General features: G+C 46.2%; 1 protein-coding gene across 3 annotated transcripts in view; it reads left to right on the top strand.

The window, feature by feature from the left end:
* Positions 1-16,119, top strand: part of MYRF (myelin regulatory factor) — a 97,349-nt gene extending 81,230 nt beyond the window's left edge. For all 3 annotated transcript variants that reach the window (XM_035123506.2, XM_035123496.2, XM_035123515.2), the window contains 13 exons: positions 391-500; positions 1,127-1,287; positions 2,196-2,268; positions 2,990-3,078; positions 4,376-4,444; positions 7,750-7,838; positions 8,302-8,475; positions 8,778-9,074; positions 9,572-9,659; positions 10,679-10,753; positions 11,473-11,578; positions 12,555-12,629; positions 12,881-16,119. In XM_035123506.2, the coding sequence (XP_034979397.2) occupies positions 391-500; positions 1,127-1,287; positions 2,196-2,268; positions 2,990-3,078; positions 4,376-4,444; positions 7,750-7,838; positions 8,302-8,475; positions 8,778-9,074; positions 9,572-9,659; positions 10,679-10,753; positions 11,473-11,578; positions 12,555-12,629; positions 12,881-12,967 (1,493 nt within the window). In that variant the 3' untranslated portion in view covers positions 12,968-16,119. The remainder of the gene's footprint in view (positions 1-390; positions 501-1,126; positions 1,288-2,195; positions 2,269-2,989; positions 3,079-4,375; positions 4,445-7,749; positions 7,839-8,301; positions 8,476-8,777; positions 9,075-9,571; positions 9,660-10,678; positions 10,754-11,472; positions 11,579-12,554; positions 12,630-12,880) is intronic.
* Positions 16,120-17,293: the final 1,174 nt, after the last annotated feature.

Below are 17,293 nucleotides of genomic sequence, written 5' to 3'. Positions count from 1 at the left end.
CCCAACCTAGCGCCCTCCTGATGTTTTGAGCTACAACTCCAGTCATCCCCAGCCATGATGGGTACAACTGATGGGAGCTGTAGTGAAAAACAGGTTGGCAGCGGCTGACATAAAGTGTGGGCCGCATCCTCCTTTGCTTTATAAATTGCGAAGCTACCCTTAGTTACTTGCTTATTTCTACCCTCCCATAGGCTACATTCGAGTTCTTTTCTCCATAGTATTTTATATATACAGTATATAGCTGGAGGTATGTGCATCACAGAGTCCCTTACTAGCATTGGTCCAAACTCCCTCATACCTGACCCTAGCAGGTGCCTCTGGGATTCTAAGGTTGCATTTATATTTTGTGGCCCAGAGCCACTGTGATACATGCTTACCATTTCTGTTCAGGTGTCATTGCTCAGGAGGTGAGGGAGATTCTCCCAGAAGCAGTGAAAGACACTGGGGACATGGTCTTTACCAGTGGGAGGACTGTAGAGAACTTCCTAGTGGTGAATAAGGTGAGTGGAGCCCTTAGAAGAGGAGGCAAGCAGCAAACAGAAAACAAGTTTGATAGGAATGACAGACTCCTCAGGCATCATTTCCCAGTCTATATATTTTTAGCAAAACCCAAGCCCAAACTGAAATTGGGGGGGGGGACTTGTTCAGGGTTTTGAAGCCACTCTGGAAGAAAAAAATTGAAGCTGGGGAGCAAGGACTGAAAATGCTTCTTTCCTTGCCCTCAAACGGACACACAGACACACACCCTCAGGCACACAGAAGGCAGCCCTCTGATGACCATTCTGGCGGGAGACACAGGGGGGTGATAAGTATCTAGGGGCAAAGTCATCTATGGTAAGGCAGAAATCCTATGTAGGTTTTCTTGGGAGGAAATCCATTGACAACACTGGATGTTTTTTTTTCTGAGGAAACATGCATAAAATTGGTCTGCTAACTGGGTGCTAAGTAGATTATAGGCATCAAAGAGCAATCTTTCTGTGATGGAGGTGCTCTTGCCTTTGCATGGAAGGAGCAGGGTGGTGGGGGTGGGGTGAGGGTAGGGAATGATTGTAATTCACCAAAAACTAAGGGCATAATGTGAGGACCTGAGCACACCCAAAGAGAGTGTTTATTTTGTCCATGCTAGGAGCGCATTTTCATGGAAAATGTGGGGGCTGTGAAAGAGCTTTGCAAACTGACTGATAACCTGGAGACCCGGATTGATGAACTGGAGAGATGGAGTCATAAACTCGCCAAACTCAAGCGACTGGACAGTATGAAATCAACTGTTAGCTCCGGAGCATTCAGGTACCACAGAGACCTGTGTTAAAAAAAGAAAAAGCAAGGAGAGGGGAGTAAATTTAATATTCTAACTTCTTTTCAGTTAGAGTATTTTAAACAATCCAGCTCTGAGGAAATGGGTTGTTATGCAGGCTGCAATGATATACACACTATTAGGAATCAGTTACGTTGAACACAGTTGAACCTCTGAGTAAGTAAGCATAGGATTGCATTGGTAGAAAAGCAAAAAGAGCTTTGAAGTATGCTCAGATACGTACTCAGGCTAAAAAACTTATTCCTCCACTGATGCCTCTTCTACCACACTCATAACGAGAGGGCAAATATTGTGATCCCTTCTCCTGCCTCTTATGAGGTCTTGGTGCCAGAAGAAGTATTCAGTTTGGGCCTCTGAACAGAGAGTGTCCCAGTGATTTAGTGGACTCTGTCTACCTACTCCTCTCCCATAGGAATAAGATCTTCAGATAGAGCAAGCATCTATACTCTCTAAAGATGACTTTCCTGTAAATCTGCACCTACAAGTTCCAGTTTAAAAATCTGTTTCAGAGAGTACTCTGTTTTCAAAGAGGAATAGTGAAAGTAGACACCCAGCAAGTTTAAAAACAAAACAAAACCCAAACTGTTGTGAACAACCCATTTGCTAATTAAACCCATCTCTGGTAGCACCCTGACATTCTCCTTCATATAGGGACCCCTTCGCTGCACCTTATTTCCTCTCACCTTCGACTACGTCAGACCAACACAGCTACCTACCTGTAACTAAACCTCTCACCTGTGTTGAGTTTATGCCTATGAACCAGCTAGATATCTATTCTGTTAGATTGGTAGTGGGAGAGGGAGGAGGAGCAGAATGAAGTGAAATTAAATGTGATAAGGAGTGCTGATCTGGATGCATCCTAACTTTCCTTTCATTGTAGCCAAGCAGGGAGTCAGTTCAGCCGTGCAGGAAGTGTGCCACACAAAAAGAGGCCCCCCAAAATGTCCAGCAAGGTAAGAAGCCTTTGTAAGGGAGACACATGTCGTAATCTGAGCTGTGATTGCTCATGTGCATGAGGCATGCTGGTGTTATTGAAGCTGGTTCTGGCTTGAAAGGAGACACAGCTGCTGATTCTGTAGGTTGGGTTTGGGGCTCTTGATTGTGCAGCACCTCGCCATCATGGTGTGCAGATGGAATCAAATGTTTACCTTTGAGTCCCACAAGCCAAGTTGTGTTTGCTGAGGCTGCTTGTTAAGATGTTGAGTGAATGTTAGCGCATACAAATTAAAAACACTTGCAGAGTGATATTTATGGTCTCTGTGGGCTAAGAACTATTTTTATATACATGATGCATTCCTTGATCTGAATTTTTTCCTGGTGTCTGAGCTGACTCTTGCATTCCTGCTTCATCCAGCAACCTTCTCTTGAAATAATTTGTGTTCTGTTTCTGCTTCAAAAAGTCTGCATTTTCATTGCATTTCATAATTCCTTCACCAACTCAAGGTTCTCCTTTATTTAGTAGCCTTCTGAATGTGGTACCAATGCCTCCTCAGACATCTTGGCTCTTTCTTGGGGAGGGTGGGTGAACAGTTACCTGAGGGTCAGTGAGGAAGGGGCACATTACAACCTGCTATCCCCAAAAGAACGACACAGAAAGATCAGAGTAGGAATACAGGGATAACTTTCTGATGAAATTTCTGATGGTTCTCTTTCCCTCCCCTTTGTCTTGTGCAGTCCCCTTCTGTGGTCACGGACCAAGCGTGCATCAGCCAACGTTTCCTTCAAGGCACCATCATTGCCCTGGTGATCATCATGGCATTCAGGTTGGTGTCTGCACACCAGGGCTGTTTCACACTCAGCAGATGAGTGTGGTGCACAGAATTGAGAATTTGAACCAGGAAGAGGGCCTTCTTGGTAGTGGCACCCGCCCTGTGGAACGCCCTCCCACCAGATGTCAAGGAAATGAACAACTATCTGACTTTTAGAAGACATCTGAAGGCAGCCTTGTTTAGGGAAGTTTTTAATGTTTGATGTTTTGTTGTGTTTTTAATATCCTGTTGGAAGCCGCCCAGAGTAGCTGGGGAGACCCAGCCAGATGGGCGGGGTATAAATAATAAATTATTATTATTATTATTATTATTATTATTATTATTATTATAGGGGGTTCTGGCCTGTGAGTGAATGCTTATCTGGTTATGCTTATCTAGAGGTGGGCCAGTTTCATCCCAAATGAAGGTGAAGCGATGAATGCTTTCTTTTTTGCACCATGCTTTTGTCTCTTGATTGTTCCTCTAGAATCACAGTGAAATGCACCTCAGTCATAAAATCCACCTATTTTAGGTTGCATGTGACAAACTGTGGATATCATTTTCATGAACACGATTGAGCCTGTCCAGTGTTTTGCTGGTTGCTACAACTGCACTGACGGCAACTACAGTCATTGTCCTGAAATCAGAAGAAAATTAAGTGAATCACTTTGCAGTAAAGTTGAAGAGCCTGGACTTTTAAAATTTACTTTCCCTCCCTCCTCCCACTTTTTTTAGGGGGTGAGGTTTGCCATCACATTTTTCAAAATAATCACAGCAATAAGGAAAACTAGAAACCTGTGTGTGTGTGTGTGTGTGTGTGTGTGTGTGTGTGTGTGTTTAGACGGCTTTGTTTTAGGCGGCTTTCTTGGAATTTTGGAGTTCTGGCGCCTTAGAGTTGGGAAATCCTGTATGTTGCACATCCTGTATGTTAGATAGGCAGCCATGGGATGTCATGCAGAAACTGATCTGATGTGTTTCCTGGTATTGTGTATTTTTTTATTATTTTTTTACTATGGATTCCTGGCTACCAGAGTCCACTTGCAATAAATATGATTTCAAATCAAATTGCACTTCTGGGTTGTTGTTCTTAGGCAAGTGCCCTTTCTAAGCATATTTTACTTTCAAACTGAGCGAGGTATGCCACTGACTATATGTCCTCTTTGATGTCCTGTGGAGTAAAGATTTCCCTGGACTTGAGTCAATCATACACACAAAAGGCTGACTTCTTTGGAGACAGCTTCCTTTTCTTCCCTGAAAATATTGAAAGTTTATGTTTCCAAAGGCTCAGTTTCTCTTCTCTTCTCTTTCCCAGCGTGATATCCATGTCTACCCTCTATGTGCTGAGCTACCGCAATGAGGAAGACGTTGTGGATATAGAAGGGTATGTAGCTACTTTTCCTGCCCCCCCTTTCCTCCTTTGGTCACTTGCTTCCTCAGAAAAGGATGCACCTTCCTTTCGAAACCCTAAGTAGGAAAACGCGTAATCATGAAAGAAACCTTCAAACCAGAAGAGCACTAGAAGATCAGATATGGAAAAGAGTGTAAGAAGGTGTTAAGAAGACCGGATATGTTATCTAGAGTAGGGAGGGAATACATCAAAGCTGTTTCTTGGAAATATAGTCCCTGAGGAAATTTATTATTTGTTGTGATTTATGGATGTGGCCCCAGAGGGGGATTTATTTATTTATTGTCCCTAAGGGAAATTTCTTTATTTAGGGCTGGTTTCAGCTACCCCATTCTACTAACAGAAGCCAGGGCAAGGACCCCCCCCCCCAGCAGTGCAATGAGACTTTCCCCCGCTTGCACTCCCCCCATGCCCCTCGAGATCCATTTGGGAGGGTGGGGAGAACCCCCAATGAGTTTTCTGGCTGAGTGGACACTTGAACCCTGGTCTCTCGCAGGTCCTAGTCTGACACTCTATCCACTAAATGGCACTGGATCTCCCATAACCACAACTTGCTGGCATGAGTTGAGGGATTCCCAGGAAGCCAGATTCTATGCCAGATCTGCATGGTGAATACACAGACATACAGAAATATATAGAGACGCATGACTCCATGTGTTGGCTAATTTACAGTAACTGAAGGCCAGAGTCTTGGGGTGGGATTCACCCAGTGAGTCCCATCAGCACAAGGCTTCTGCTTACACAACAGGGTTGGCTGGACCCCCAAAACTGGCTCTGGAGGGATTGGGAGAACCCCCAGAACAGCGCCAAAGGAGGAGAAGGGGATTGTTCTGTCTGACAAGCTTCAGTGATTGCGATGACTGGACATTCACCATAGCATGGCATTGAATTCTGCCCATAGGGAATAAGCATTCCAAGCTTCTTTGTCTCTGTGTACCCAGAAGTTTTAGATGGTTCACACCACTGTTGCAATACTTATTCCTAAATAATTGATTGATCTTTCTCTTTCCCTTCTCTACTTGTTTTCCTTTCCTTTCATTTATTTCTCTCCCCACCTCTTTTCTCTGTCCGCCCTTCCTCCTCATCCAAATCATCCCTCCTTGTGACTTTTGTCATCTGTGCCTTTCATCCCTCCCCACCCCTTTGTTTTCCTGTTGCCTTGCAGTTCTTTTGCTGTGCCGACCACTTGCCTCCTGGCTCTCTTTCGGCACAGGGGTCCTGGCATCCCAGTTGCCCTGTGTCCACGGTATGAGCCTTCTTTTTCTGTATACTGTTGATGTTAATGCTGCATCCTTTCTGGTGATGACTTGTGTTTCCATGCCACCCACTCTTCCTCTTCTGTGTTTTTCTTTTTCTTTTTAAAGCTGCCTATGTTTTAGTACTCCTCCTCCTAAACAGAGCAGGGACACACACACACACACACACACAGAGAGAGAGAGAGAGAGAGAGAGAGAGAGAGAGAGAGAGAGAGAGAGAATGTAAGAGCTCAGCTGGAGCAAGTGGAAAACCTATCTAGTCCAGCATTTGGTTCGCACAGGGGCTAACCAGATGCCTAACTAGAAGGCCACATGCAGGAGTTGAGTGCAACAGCACTCCCACATTTGTGGTACCCAGCAACTGCCTCTGACACTGAAGGAAGCACATAGCCACTGATATCCTCCATGAACGTGTCTAATCCCCTTTTAAAAGCATGCAAGTTGGTGGCTGTCACTACATCTTTTGGTAATGGATTTCAGAGTGTAGCTATGGGCTGGGTGAAGAAGCCGTTCCTTCTACATCTTCCAACACTCCATTTCCTCAAAGCATTATGCGAGAGGGAGAAAAATGCTTCTGTATCCACTTTTCCCACACCTGCATAATTTCATACACTTACATCCTCGTTGACTTGCCTTTTTTCTAAACCAGAATGTTGCAGGTGTTGTGACCTTTCCGCACAGGGGAGTTACTCCTGTCCCTGGTTCATTTCACTGCTTGAATGAACATTTTGGAGCCAAGCTGGGCAATGAAATTTAGGTTGAGAGGAGCCACTTGGGTGGTGCAGTACCTAAACTGGGAATTAGGCAGCTAGCTGAAAGCACAATCCTAACCATGTTTCATCAGAAGGAAGCCCCCTTTTCAAATTTCATATGGAATTGAATGGCATTTCCCACCCCCACCATCACCCTGAAAACAATTTTGTTGTTGTTGCTGTTGCCCAAAACTCTCACAGCATGAAGTCTACATAGCAGCCAGCACTGCAGCAGATAGCTAAGCTGCCTCACCAGTGAGGGAAAAGAAAGGACTAAGGCTTTCCTTCCTGTGCATCAGCATAAAAGAAAGGACTAAGGCTTTCCTTCCTGTGCATAGGGAAGAAGTCCTCAGGTTGTGGATAGAAGAATTTCTGCACTTGCAGAATGCAGTTTACAACTACATATAGATACATCTCTGTCTCTCTCTCGTTTGTGTCCCCATATATGGAAAATAACATCTACAGGCACATCAAGTGGAAATAGTTCTTCAATTGATATGGATTAGGGAGAGACTGATATGGATTAGGGACCCAGGTGGCGCTGTGGGTTAAAGCACAGAGTCTAGGGCTTGCTGATCATAAGGTCGGCGGTTCGAATCCCTGTGACGGGGTGAGCTCCCGTTGCTCGGTCCCAGCTCCTGCCCACCTAGCAGTTCAAAAGCACATCAAAGTGCAAGTAGATAAATAGGGACCGCTCCGGCGGGAAGGTAAACGGCGTTTCCGTGTGCTGCTCTGGTTCCCCAGAAGCAGCTTGTCATGCTGGCCACATGACCCGGAAGCTGTCTGCGGACAAACGCCGGCTCCCTCGGCCTATAGAGCGAGATGAGCGCCGCAACCCCAGAGTCGGACACGACTGGACCTGATGGTCAGGGGCCCCTTTACCTTTGCCTTTAGGGAGAGACTAGGGAGCCCTGGTCAGAAGCCATTTGTCAGATTCTGAACTTCTCTTTCCATCTCACCTTAAGTGTTTGCCATCCCTGGAGTAGACTGTCGGGATGGGAGGGTTGTAATGGATACCTGGCAGCAATTTTAGGCTTTGCCTGATCTGTTCACCCATTGACACTTTGTCAGGGTGTCCTCCTTTTCCCATCCTGCTTTCTGTATTGCTTTCCCCTCCCTGTCCTCCTTTCTGGAGCCTTTATGCACCCTTTCGTTCCAAACCCTGATGTTCAGCTGCCTCATTAATCCATCTCTTTCTGTTAGCACACATACCATTTTTCTATATATATGTAAATACTTCAAGTGACATTTCCCCTCCCCCCTTGCATTCTAGGTCCAGTCAGAACATTGATAAGAATCAGATTATGTTTTCTACTGCTGCCTCATCAAACACACCTGATAATGCTTCCCTTAAACAGCGTGGTAGGTACCAGTTGTGGCTGTCTCTGTGCAAAACATCTCCCGGGCTAAGCCAGTCAGGTGTTCAGCTGGAAAGTCAGGCATGGGGGATGTGGCTGGTCCCTCTTGTGTGTTCACATGATGGTCAGGTTGATCTGCCACCAGCCATTTCACACAAGAAGTAGCTGTTGCCCTACTGCAGTGAGCTGCATTTTTAAAGAAAATCGGCATTACTCATCATGGGCAGCTTCTGCTCACTATTAATGGCCGAGGGCCAATGTAATACATGCCCTCTGCTAATGGACAAACTCAGTCCATGTGCACGCAGAAGGCCCATATTGAAATAAATAAGTCCCAAAGTGGTTGCATGAGCTAGGCCTTGCAATGCAGGAGGTTATTGTGTGTTGCTCTGTCTCTGCCATTTTCCTCTGACCTACATAGAACCGGTGCTGGTATTTTATTATTTTTATTTTTATTATTCCTACAGCCACAACACATGTGCCTGAATCTCTCTATGACTTGCCTGCCCATAGCATATTAGTCTGTTTCGACCCGCCTTGTTTCTCCATGTGCTGTTCTCCTTTTCTGAACACCATTCCAAACAACGTATCTTCTGATGCAGCTTCTGAGACTACCACCCCAGCCACCAACAACCGGACAGGTAAACGCTATTCTACCTGTGAACACACAGAGGGCTGTGAATTCAGTTTAGCAATAAGGCATTTCCGCTCACCTGACAGAATACTGTCCCCTTTCCTCTCCCCCCTCCCCAATGTGCTTTCACATGGAAGGTTTAACTAACTCCTACACCTTTATCTGATTTGCATTGCATTGTTTCCAGAAGTAGTTCTCAGGTTGCATTTCCTGAACATAAAAGGTACAATGATAACTTAATGGGTAGGTGTAAGTTTGGTGTATGGAGGCACAAACCATAATTCTTTTCTCATTGCTCTACCTTCACAGATCAAAGCCTCATGTCACTGCTGCCAGTGACCAACATCAAAGCTAAATCGAGGGGAATCACTGGCAAGGTGACTTCCCATACCAAGTGGCCAAAGACCTCTGAGAGATCACGGGGCTTCAGCAGCCCCAATGCCAGCCCATCCTCCCCCTTCACCCACATCCAAGGCAAATCTAAATACATCTCCAACCTCCCTCTAACACGCAACAGCTTCTCCCCTGGGCTGACACGGCAGCGGCGCAGCACTATCAGCCAATCAGACTCCGAGGAGCCCAGCACAGGAAGCACCAGCCAGGAGGGTAAGCATCCCCTCTTTTCCTTGTGATTTTGCTGTATATTTTAGACCTTGACTCAGGGCCTGAGCACAACAGCACACTTTGCACCTGCAATTTCCAGCAACTGGGATACCACCTCTGACCATGGAGGCAGAGCATAACTAGCGTGGCTAGTAGACATCAGTAGCCCTCTCCTCCATGAATTTGTCTAATTCTCTTTTAAAGCCACCCAGGTTGGTGGCCAGCTTTGCCTTCACTTCATGACCTTAGAAATCCCTTCCAGCATTGTTTCCTAGCCTGGTGCCTTCCATAGGTTATTGGACTCCCAGTTCTCAGGAACCCCAGCAGCTGGTCAGGGATGGTGGGAGTTGCAGTCCAGCAACATCTGGAGGGCACCAGATTGACAAAGGCTGTATTATATAGCCTTAGGAGCTCTGATGGTTCTCTGAACACCTGTGACTTGGCTTTGCTTGCCATGTAGAATAACTTTCTTCCCTGTATGGATTATTTCCCCCTTGCAGGAAAAGCTCCTGTGCTCCAGTCCATATCACTTGTACAGAGCAACGTGGTCATCACGCCTCAGGCCTGTGCTGCTGGTGATGAATGCAGGTAGGTGAAGTGCTGTCCTGCCATAACCTTTGTTAGGCCAAGTTCTCGGGGGGGGGGGATGCAGGCAGCTGATAAATGATCAATTCAGGATTTTTCCATGCATTATCTTTTTTGTCAAGTCAAGACCACTTGCGTAAGACCACTTTTGTGTTTAGCGATGGAATCAGTATCGGATGTGGGTGCATGTAAAGGAACAGCAGGGAAGTTTGGACATGGGCAGAGGCCATGTTGAGGTGGAATGCTTCTGACCAGAATCCTCAAGTTGCCATATGTGAGAGAGAGACTGTAGATTTATTGGGAAGATGTGATCTTGCTGATAGTGCACCTGCTTTTCATACAAATGGTCCCAGGTTCAAATCTCTGGTGTTTCTAATTAAAGGTGTCTCAGTTAGCAGGGCTAGGAAGAAACTCTGCCTAAAACCTTTAATGTAGGAGTGGGGAACCTTTCTCAGCCTCAGGGCCATTTTCTCTTCTGAGCACACTTTTGCCAGAGGCAAAATCAGGTGGAACAACTATTTTAAATGTTACCTTTCTACAGTAAGCTGGTTTCTACACACACACACACACACCCCTCATCCCCCTCTGTCCTCCCTCCAGGCAACTAAGAAATGTTATCAGAGTTCAAGGACACAATCTAGGCAGGCAATAACACTCACCAAGGGTGCAGAGTTGCACTGGTGAGGGGCATGAACAGGGGAGAAAGGGATGTGGCATGGGGAGAGTCACAGGGGCCAGGTAGAAGGGCTTGTGGCCCCCAGGTCAGAGGTTCCCTACCCTTGCTTTAGAGAGTCCCTGCCCTCTCAAGAGCAGGCAATTCTGGACAATGGCCTTTCGCAATCTAAGGCTGTTCTTCCAGCTGGGGCCAGCATGATATAACTCCCCAGGGATCGTGTTGGACTGTGAGCTGGGGGTGCAGCAGAGGAGTGGGCGTGGCCTGGTTCCAATGGGGAGGGATACAGCTTCCACATCTTGAGGCGGCTGCTACATGTCATGCTGTCGTTTTCTGTCTGTGCATATAGGACGGGGAACATCACGTACCGCATCCCCATCAGCAAGTTTACTTCGGTGAACACAAATCTTACTCTGGAGATGAAGTGAGTAAGAATTCTTGGGAAGACATGGGGCTCTGGGGAGGGGTGCAGCCTCAAGTGACATTGCAACAGTCAGCAGCCAGCTGAATATCAGGTGGGAGTTGTGAGCAAGAAGGACTCCATCATGGTCTCAAAACTGTAGGTGGAGAAAGCAGAAGAACCCACAAGCAAAGTGGTGAAAGTAGCTGACACTAGAATGCACAGGTCAGAGAAGATGAAAATGTGCCATTCCTATTACTGGGATGTCCCCTCCAGACTGGTGGGTCCTTTTTGTAAGTGCATTCTGCAAATGTCAACAAGGCAATATTAGCCCTTTAGTGGCAGATTTATACTGAACCATCTGCACATCGTTCTGCCTTTTGGTTGTTTTGAGGTGCTTGCACTATAGATTAACAACAGTGAGGTTTTTAAAAAGAAAAGAAAAACTGGTACCTTTGTGGTATGAAATTTTTGGAGGAAATTACGGGGCATGTACCTATTGTAAATGAAGCAGTATGACTGCCGCAAAAAAATTGCGGCCGCAAATGGTATTGAAGGTGCAATCATGTATAACCACCCCAGTAGCATAATGGGCATGAATTATGATGAATGCTCAATTAAAAAGGGTGTCTTTAAAGGTGCTGCAGGTGAGAGTACCAAAGTATGACAATGTCGCATATCAATACTGCTTACCTTGTTGCCTCCACTAAACACCCTCCTCTGCCCTTTCCCCTCTCTCCCAGCGCCTCCTCTGCTGTGTCTGGCTATTTTTGTGGTTTCACCTCCAACAACCCATGTCAGCACAACACTGTGAACGCGGACAGCTTCTCTGATGCAGCAGGCACCCAGGTAGGACCACAAAGTATCATGGCTGGCAGGTGCTTGCCAGTTGCACCCCTAAGTTGCTGCTCATAATAGAAAAGGAAACGGGTATATTTAGTTTCTGCACCCTGTTAGGTGAATGCCCTTTGGATCCTCTTTAAGGCCGCAGTCCTCTCTACTCACTGAACTGTGAGTAAGGCCCACTCAACTTCTGTATGTATAGTATTGTGCTGTAAAGGAGAGAGGTAGAAAGAGGCACACCTGTCAAGGTTGCATGTGAAGGCTTTCCTGGGAGATAAAAATGTGTAAACGTTCATAAGTAAACCATCTTCATAACTGGTCATCGTTGGCTTGTTAAGCTATTTAGTGCTGGCTGGGCATATGGTCTACATTTTTAACCGCATGTTTTTCAGAATAAGTGTTGTCTCTTATTTCAGACCATTTGACCTTAACTGCATGGTTCTGTCATGCCTTTGAGTGCAGGTCTTCACCTCTGCCCAATTGCTGGCATGGGGAGCAGAACTGAAATAGCCCTACCGCTGTGTAAAACCCTGATATAATAATAATAATAATAATAATAATAATAATAATAATAATAATAATACCCCATCTGGCTAGGTTTCCCAGATTACCACCATTCTTTGTGGACAAAAGCTTACACAAGGGCAGAACTGCACAGTTAAGGTCATATGTCGTTTGACCTTCATGGTTCAGTAAGCTGCATTTTCCAGTTCAATAAGATCTTAATTCTGTGTATCCCCATCCCCTATTCTCTGCCCACCCAACCCGTGGCTACAAGAGAGGCACAGCAACTGGCAGTGGTAGGTGGAGGACTACATCTTGCTGCCTGTTTCTCTCACATCGGTTTTCCACTACAAAGAGGGAGCAGAGAGCAAGGTGCATGAGCCTCTCCCTCCAGTACAGGACAGAGAAAGAGGTCCTTGTTATAGCAGCAGCTGTGTTCCTTTTAATCCAGGTAGGGTTTCTTCTACTTCTTCTGTAGGGAGTAACATACCATTGGCCTGTGGTGATGATGCCGTTTCAGGAGTTCACCTATCACTTCCGATTTGCTAAACCTGTGAGTATAAGTACCCGCAATATAACATTACAGCCTTTGGATTCATCCTTTAGAGCTTGGGGGGGGAGTATATCAAAAGATGACCGATTCAGAAAATTTAGTCCAACTCCCAAGACCTTACCCAAATATCTGAGGGTTTGCACCCAGACACAGGGCCTTGGAGATGCCTCTCGTTGTTGTTGCCTAACCTTTGTTCTTCTGTGACGGTTTCCAGTTCCCTTAAACCTTTTTCTTCCTCCCACTCATCACAGGGCCAAGCCAACTGCAGTACTGCTGTGGAGCAGATGGGCTCTCTCTTCACTGACTATTACTTCCAGTTCTACTGGCTGTGTGAGTGAGTCTCAGGAGCACCACTGCCCTTGGATTGGAACTGAAATGGGCCCCCATGGCTCATTGGACCGGATGTTCCCTCATATGAGCCCCCAAGTCCTATCCTGTTGCCTCTGTCATCAGCTGGTGTGGTTCTCCCCCCACCCCCACCTCCACCCTGCGGTGGAATATCAACATTAGAATGTCAAACAACTTTGGGGGAATAATGCCACTAGCAAGCGAAACATGGAAATACCGAGGCATCTCTCCCCCCCCCCTTGACATGCCAGATGCTTGTCATTCAGTCCTTCAAAGGCCTTACTTCTTGTAGAGACATTGGCATTCCTTCTTTTTCCTCGTTTTTACACTGGATTTGAAAATTCTACACTGGAGCCGTGCCTGGGTTCAATGTCTTTGGACACCTCAGAACTACAAAATACAGTTTGGCTGGGAAGAGATCTCAGCACCCAGAGAGCCAACGAAGCGGCTTTCTTAGACACTGGCATTTCTCAATGATGACGCTGGGAGTCTTTCTCTAAAGCTGAAACACTGGAATTCTTTCTGTAAAAGGAATATTCTGCCTGGCTGTGTTTGCAAGTCATACACTGGAGTTTCTGACCTTCTGGCTGGCAGCTAGCCTCTTCTCTCTTTAACTTATGCTCTGCAGAAGTCCTGGTGACACTGGAACACACAAATGACCCGTCATTTCAAACAGCAGCAACCAATGGAAAAGCAATGGGATTTGCCTCTGGCTCCACCCCCCCCCTCTCCCGCCATATAGTTACATTCCAGGGAGAGAAGACCTCAGGAACCTCACAAAAACAACTCTCAGGCAGGCTAGTTTTGTTCCCAATGTGCCTTTTTTCAGGATTGGATAAGTGCGCTTCTAAAGAAGCAAGCTCAAATCTACTTGAGGAAAGCAGTGTCTGAGCTTTGCCTCTGGACTGACACAATATGCACTGGCATCCTAGGGCTCCTCCTGAGGCCCATATATCGAGAGCAGCGAAAAATGCCTTTCAACCCAACAAGCACATGGCACGGCCCATGCTCTCAGCAGGAGACCATCCCTGAAGTTGAAGAGGGAGGCCATCAGGAGAGATATACCCAACACTAAACGTATATCCAGACTGAAAAGTGTTTTGATCCCCAAGGGGTCACTTGTCAGGCAACAAACAGAACATTTTTTTCACTCCAGACCTTAAGCCTCCTTGGCATTCTTAAGAATATTTTGGGTAACTTACTGTTACAAGATGTTAACTTGCTAAACCACTGATCTTTCCCCCTGCCCCTCCACACAAGATCAGCTTGTTTGATTATTGATCCACTTGTCTCTCATAGGAAACCAAAGCGGACTGTCGCTGGGCACCAGCCTGCACACACATTTTGAATCGGGGAAGCGCAAGGAGTTAAGGCAGATGCAAAAGCACAACCACCCAGCATTTCAGGCCTTTAACTTCCATTCAAAGGGAGAAGAAAGGATTGGCCAACTCAGTCAGGCTCTGTTGCTGTTGTTGTTTTGTAAAGCGGGTTATTTAGATTTCTGTGCAAGAGTGTGAACAGCAACTTAGGGAAGATGAGAGGACAGGGATGGGAAAGATAAGAAGCAAAAGGGTTAGCTGCTGGGACTGCTCATGGATTCTGAATCAGGTTATCAATATGCAAATCCACAGATATAAACATACTTGCCTTTGGTTTAGTTCTAACGACCAAGCACTGATCATTTTTAAATCAGATTATTGTAAACTGAAAGGAACAACTGTGTTAAGGTAGGAATCCACTTTGTGATGGTGGCTGGGTTTTATCTCTGTGTTGGTGAAATGTGTATTGGTGCCTGCATTGCTGGATGGGTCTGCCATTATTAGTAGTAATGAAATTGCCCAGGTAGGCAGGCCTGCCCCCCCCCATTCCTCGATTGCTCCTCTAGGGCTATCACCAGTTTCACATTTGCTGCTCTCAGCTCACATCTGCGTTACAGATTTCCCCAGAGAACTCTGGTAACCATAGTTCTGCCATAGCTGCCAAGTTATCCCTTTTTTACAGGGATTTTCCCTTATGCTGAATAGGCTTCCTCATGAGAAAAGGGAAAACTTGGCAGCTATGGTTCTGCATGGGGAGTTGTCACATAAATTTTGCAGCACCCCCAGTAAGCTATGTTTCTCAGGATTCTTTGAAGGGAGCTGGAACAGTAAAGGTGGCATAAAAATAATAAAAATGTGTAGATAATGTTCGCAGTGTCTGTTGGTGGCCCAGCAACGGTTGCCACTCTTCCTTACAATGCTGCATATTCCATGAATGGGCATAAGGGGAAATGGCACCTGGCACTGCCATTCATTAGAAGCAGCTGAGAGGGGCACACAGGCATGGGCTGGAGAAGATATTGGAGACCCAGCAGACCAAGGGCACCATAGCATCTGATAATGGCTGCAGGCTGTCTTATCAAGGAACAAGGATATGAGAAATGTAGTTGCAATTGCTAGTGCTCACCACCAGTTGGCACCATTGCTGAACAGCAGGGAAACAAACAGGCACAATAAGAGACCTGCAGTTATGTCCTCCTTATTAACGTCTCATTTTGCCCCATCAGTCAGACTGGGTCATGTAATTTGTTAGTGGCATTTAGTGCAGCCAGGGAGGGGTTTCCTCCCTAGTGAAAGAAGTGCAGAAATCTTTTTTGCAGCAATTCTATACTCTTACCTCTTGAGTAAATCCCATTGAATTTGGTGGGACTTATTTCTGGGTAGAGGGGTGTAGGTTTGCACTGTTACTCAATGTTACTTGTGAAAATGTTCTTGCATCGAATGCCGGTAATGCAAAACTGGTTGAAGTCTCCCTTGTGAAACAGCCTGTTACTGACAAGCAAGCACTCTTGCTTCTCCTTACAGCCCCTGCTTCTCTCTCCACCCCCTATGTTCCTCCTAAACAGATCTGCAGTATCTGGGAGCCCCATCTGACGACCCTTAGAATTACCACTGCTGTGGGTTCCCACCCACCCACCCATTCCTCTGCCACTGCCGCAACTCCAACATGTGTCTGGTGGAGCCAATGCGGACGGAAATGGCGATCTTAACCTAAACTTGAATTGAATTGCTGTGGAGTCTTAGTCTGCCACACATCTACACACCACCCTCCCAGGATAGAGGCTATTGCCTTTTTCTTTTTAAGTAACACACACACACACACACACACACACAAAAAAAACCCCTTAGCCAAGGGGAGATCTCATTATCCTTCTTGAACCTTTTGGCGATCATTGTAATGAGCCAGTGGCAGTTACCAGTATAAGATTTGTTAGAGGAAATGCTTGAGGAAGCTTTGCCCTGCCTACCTGCCACCTGATGGGATACACTTTAACAAAAGCTACCCCTTGGCCTTCCCTCCCTTCAGGATACCCACCTTGCTGCCCTCGCTTCACAAGTGTTTCTGCCAGGTTGGACTGTGTCCTTGAGCTCTAATAATGCATCTATAATAATAATAATTTATTATTTATACCCCACCCATCTGGCTGGGTTTCCCCAGCCACTCTGGGCGGCTCCCAACAGATTAAAAACAGAATAAAACATCAAACATTAAAAACTTCCCTAAACAGGGCTGCCTTCAGAGGTCTTCTAAAAGTCAGGTAGTTGTTTATTTCCTTGACATCTAATGGGAGGGCGTTCCACCAAGAAGGCCCTCTGCCTGGTTCCCTGTAAACTCACATCTCGCAGTGAGGGAACCACCCAAAGGCCCTCAGAGCTGGACCTCAGTGTTTGGGCTGTACGGTGGGGGGGAAGGCGCTCCTTCAGGTATCTTGCTTAGCTGGCTGGAAGATTGAGAGGTGTCTGAGAGTACCGTATATGGAAATTAGCCTACTGTACAAAAGTGAGATCTGCATTGACAGTCATTGCTCTGTTCACTTTTGCATCTGGCCCTGCCTACCATTGGCACATGGCCCACAGAAGTTAATGCAGGCTGAAAAGCCATTCCCCACTCCTGCCTTAATCTCTCCCAAGAGTAACTGACAAAAGCATGTGAGACAGGAGGCTTATATAGGGCAACATGTGTTCACCATGTGAAAGTACTGTACCTGCAGGGTTATGCAGATACTTCACAGAGACAATGGTGCTACCCAGCTAAATCCACCACAATCTTCTAGTGCTGTTCCTATTGGTCCATGCCTGCAGAGTTATTTGTCGGGGCCCCCCACTTTCTTACTTTGTCCACAAAACATATGGAGGTTCAGTACCAAATGACTCTTCACCATGCAGGCATCCAGCAACACCCCCAGCTAGAGGACAGTTGTTCTTGAGCGTGATCGGAGTGTCAAAAAAAATGTACTTGGCCTTGGACAATATTCAGATAATTCTTCTCAACTTGGT

The sequence above is a fragment of the Zootoca vivipara genome, chromosome 1, assembly GCF_963506605.1.
Source record: "Zootoca vivipara chromosome 1, rZooViv1.1, whole genome shotgun sequence".
Lineage (NCBI taxonomy): Eukaryota > Metazoa > Chordata > Lepidosauria > Squamata > Lacertidae > Zootoca > Zootoca vivipara.
The sequence above is the reverse complement of the archived record's forward strand: the minus strand, read 5'-3'. Positions and strand labels throughout refer to the sequence as shown.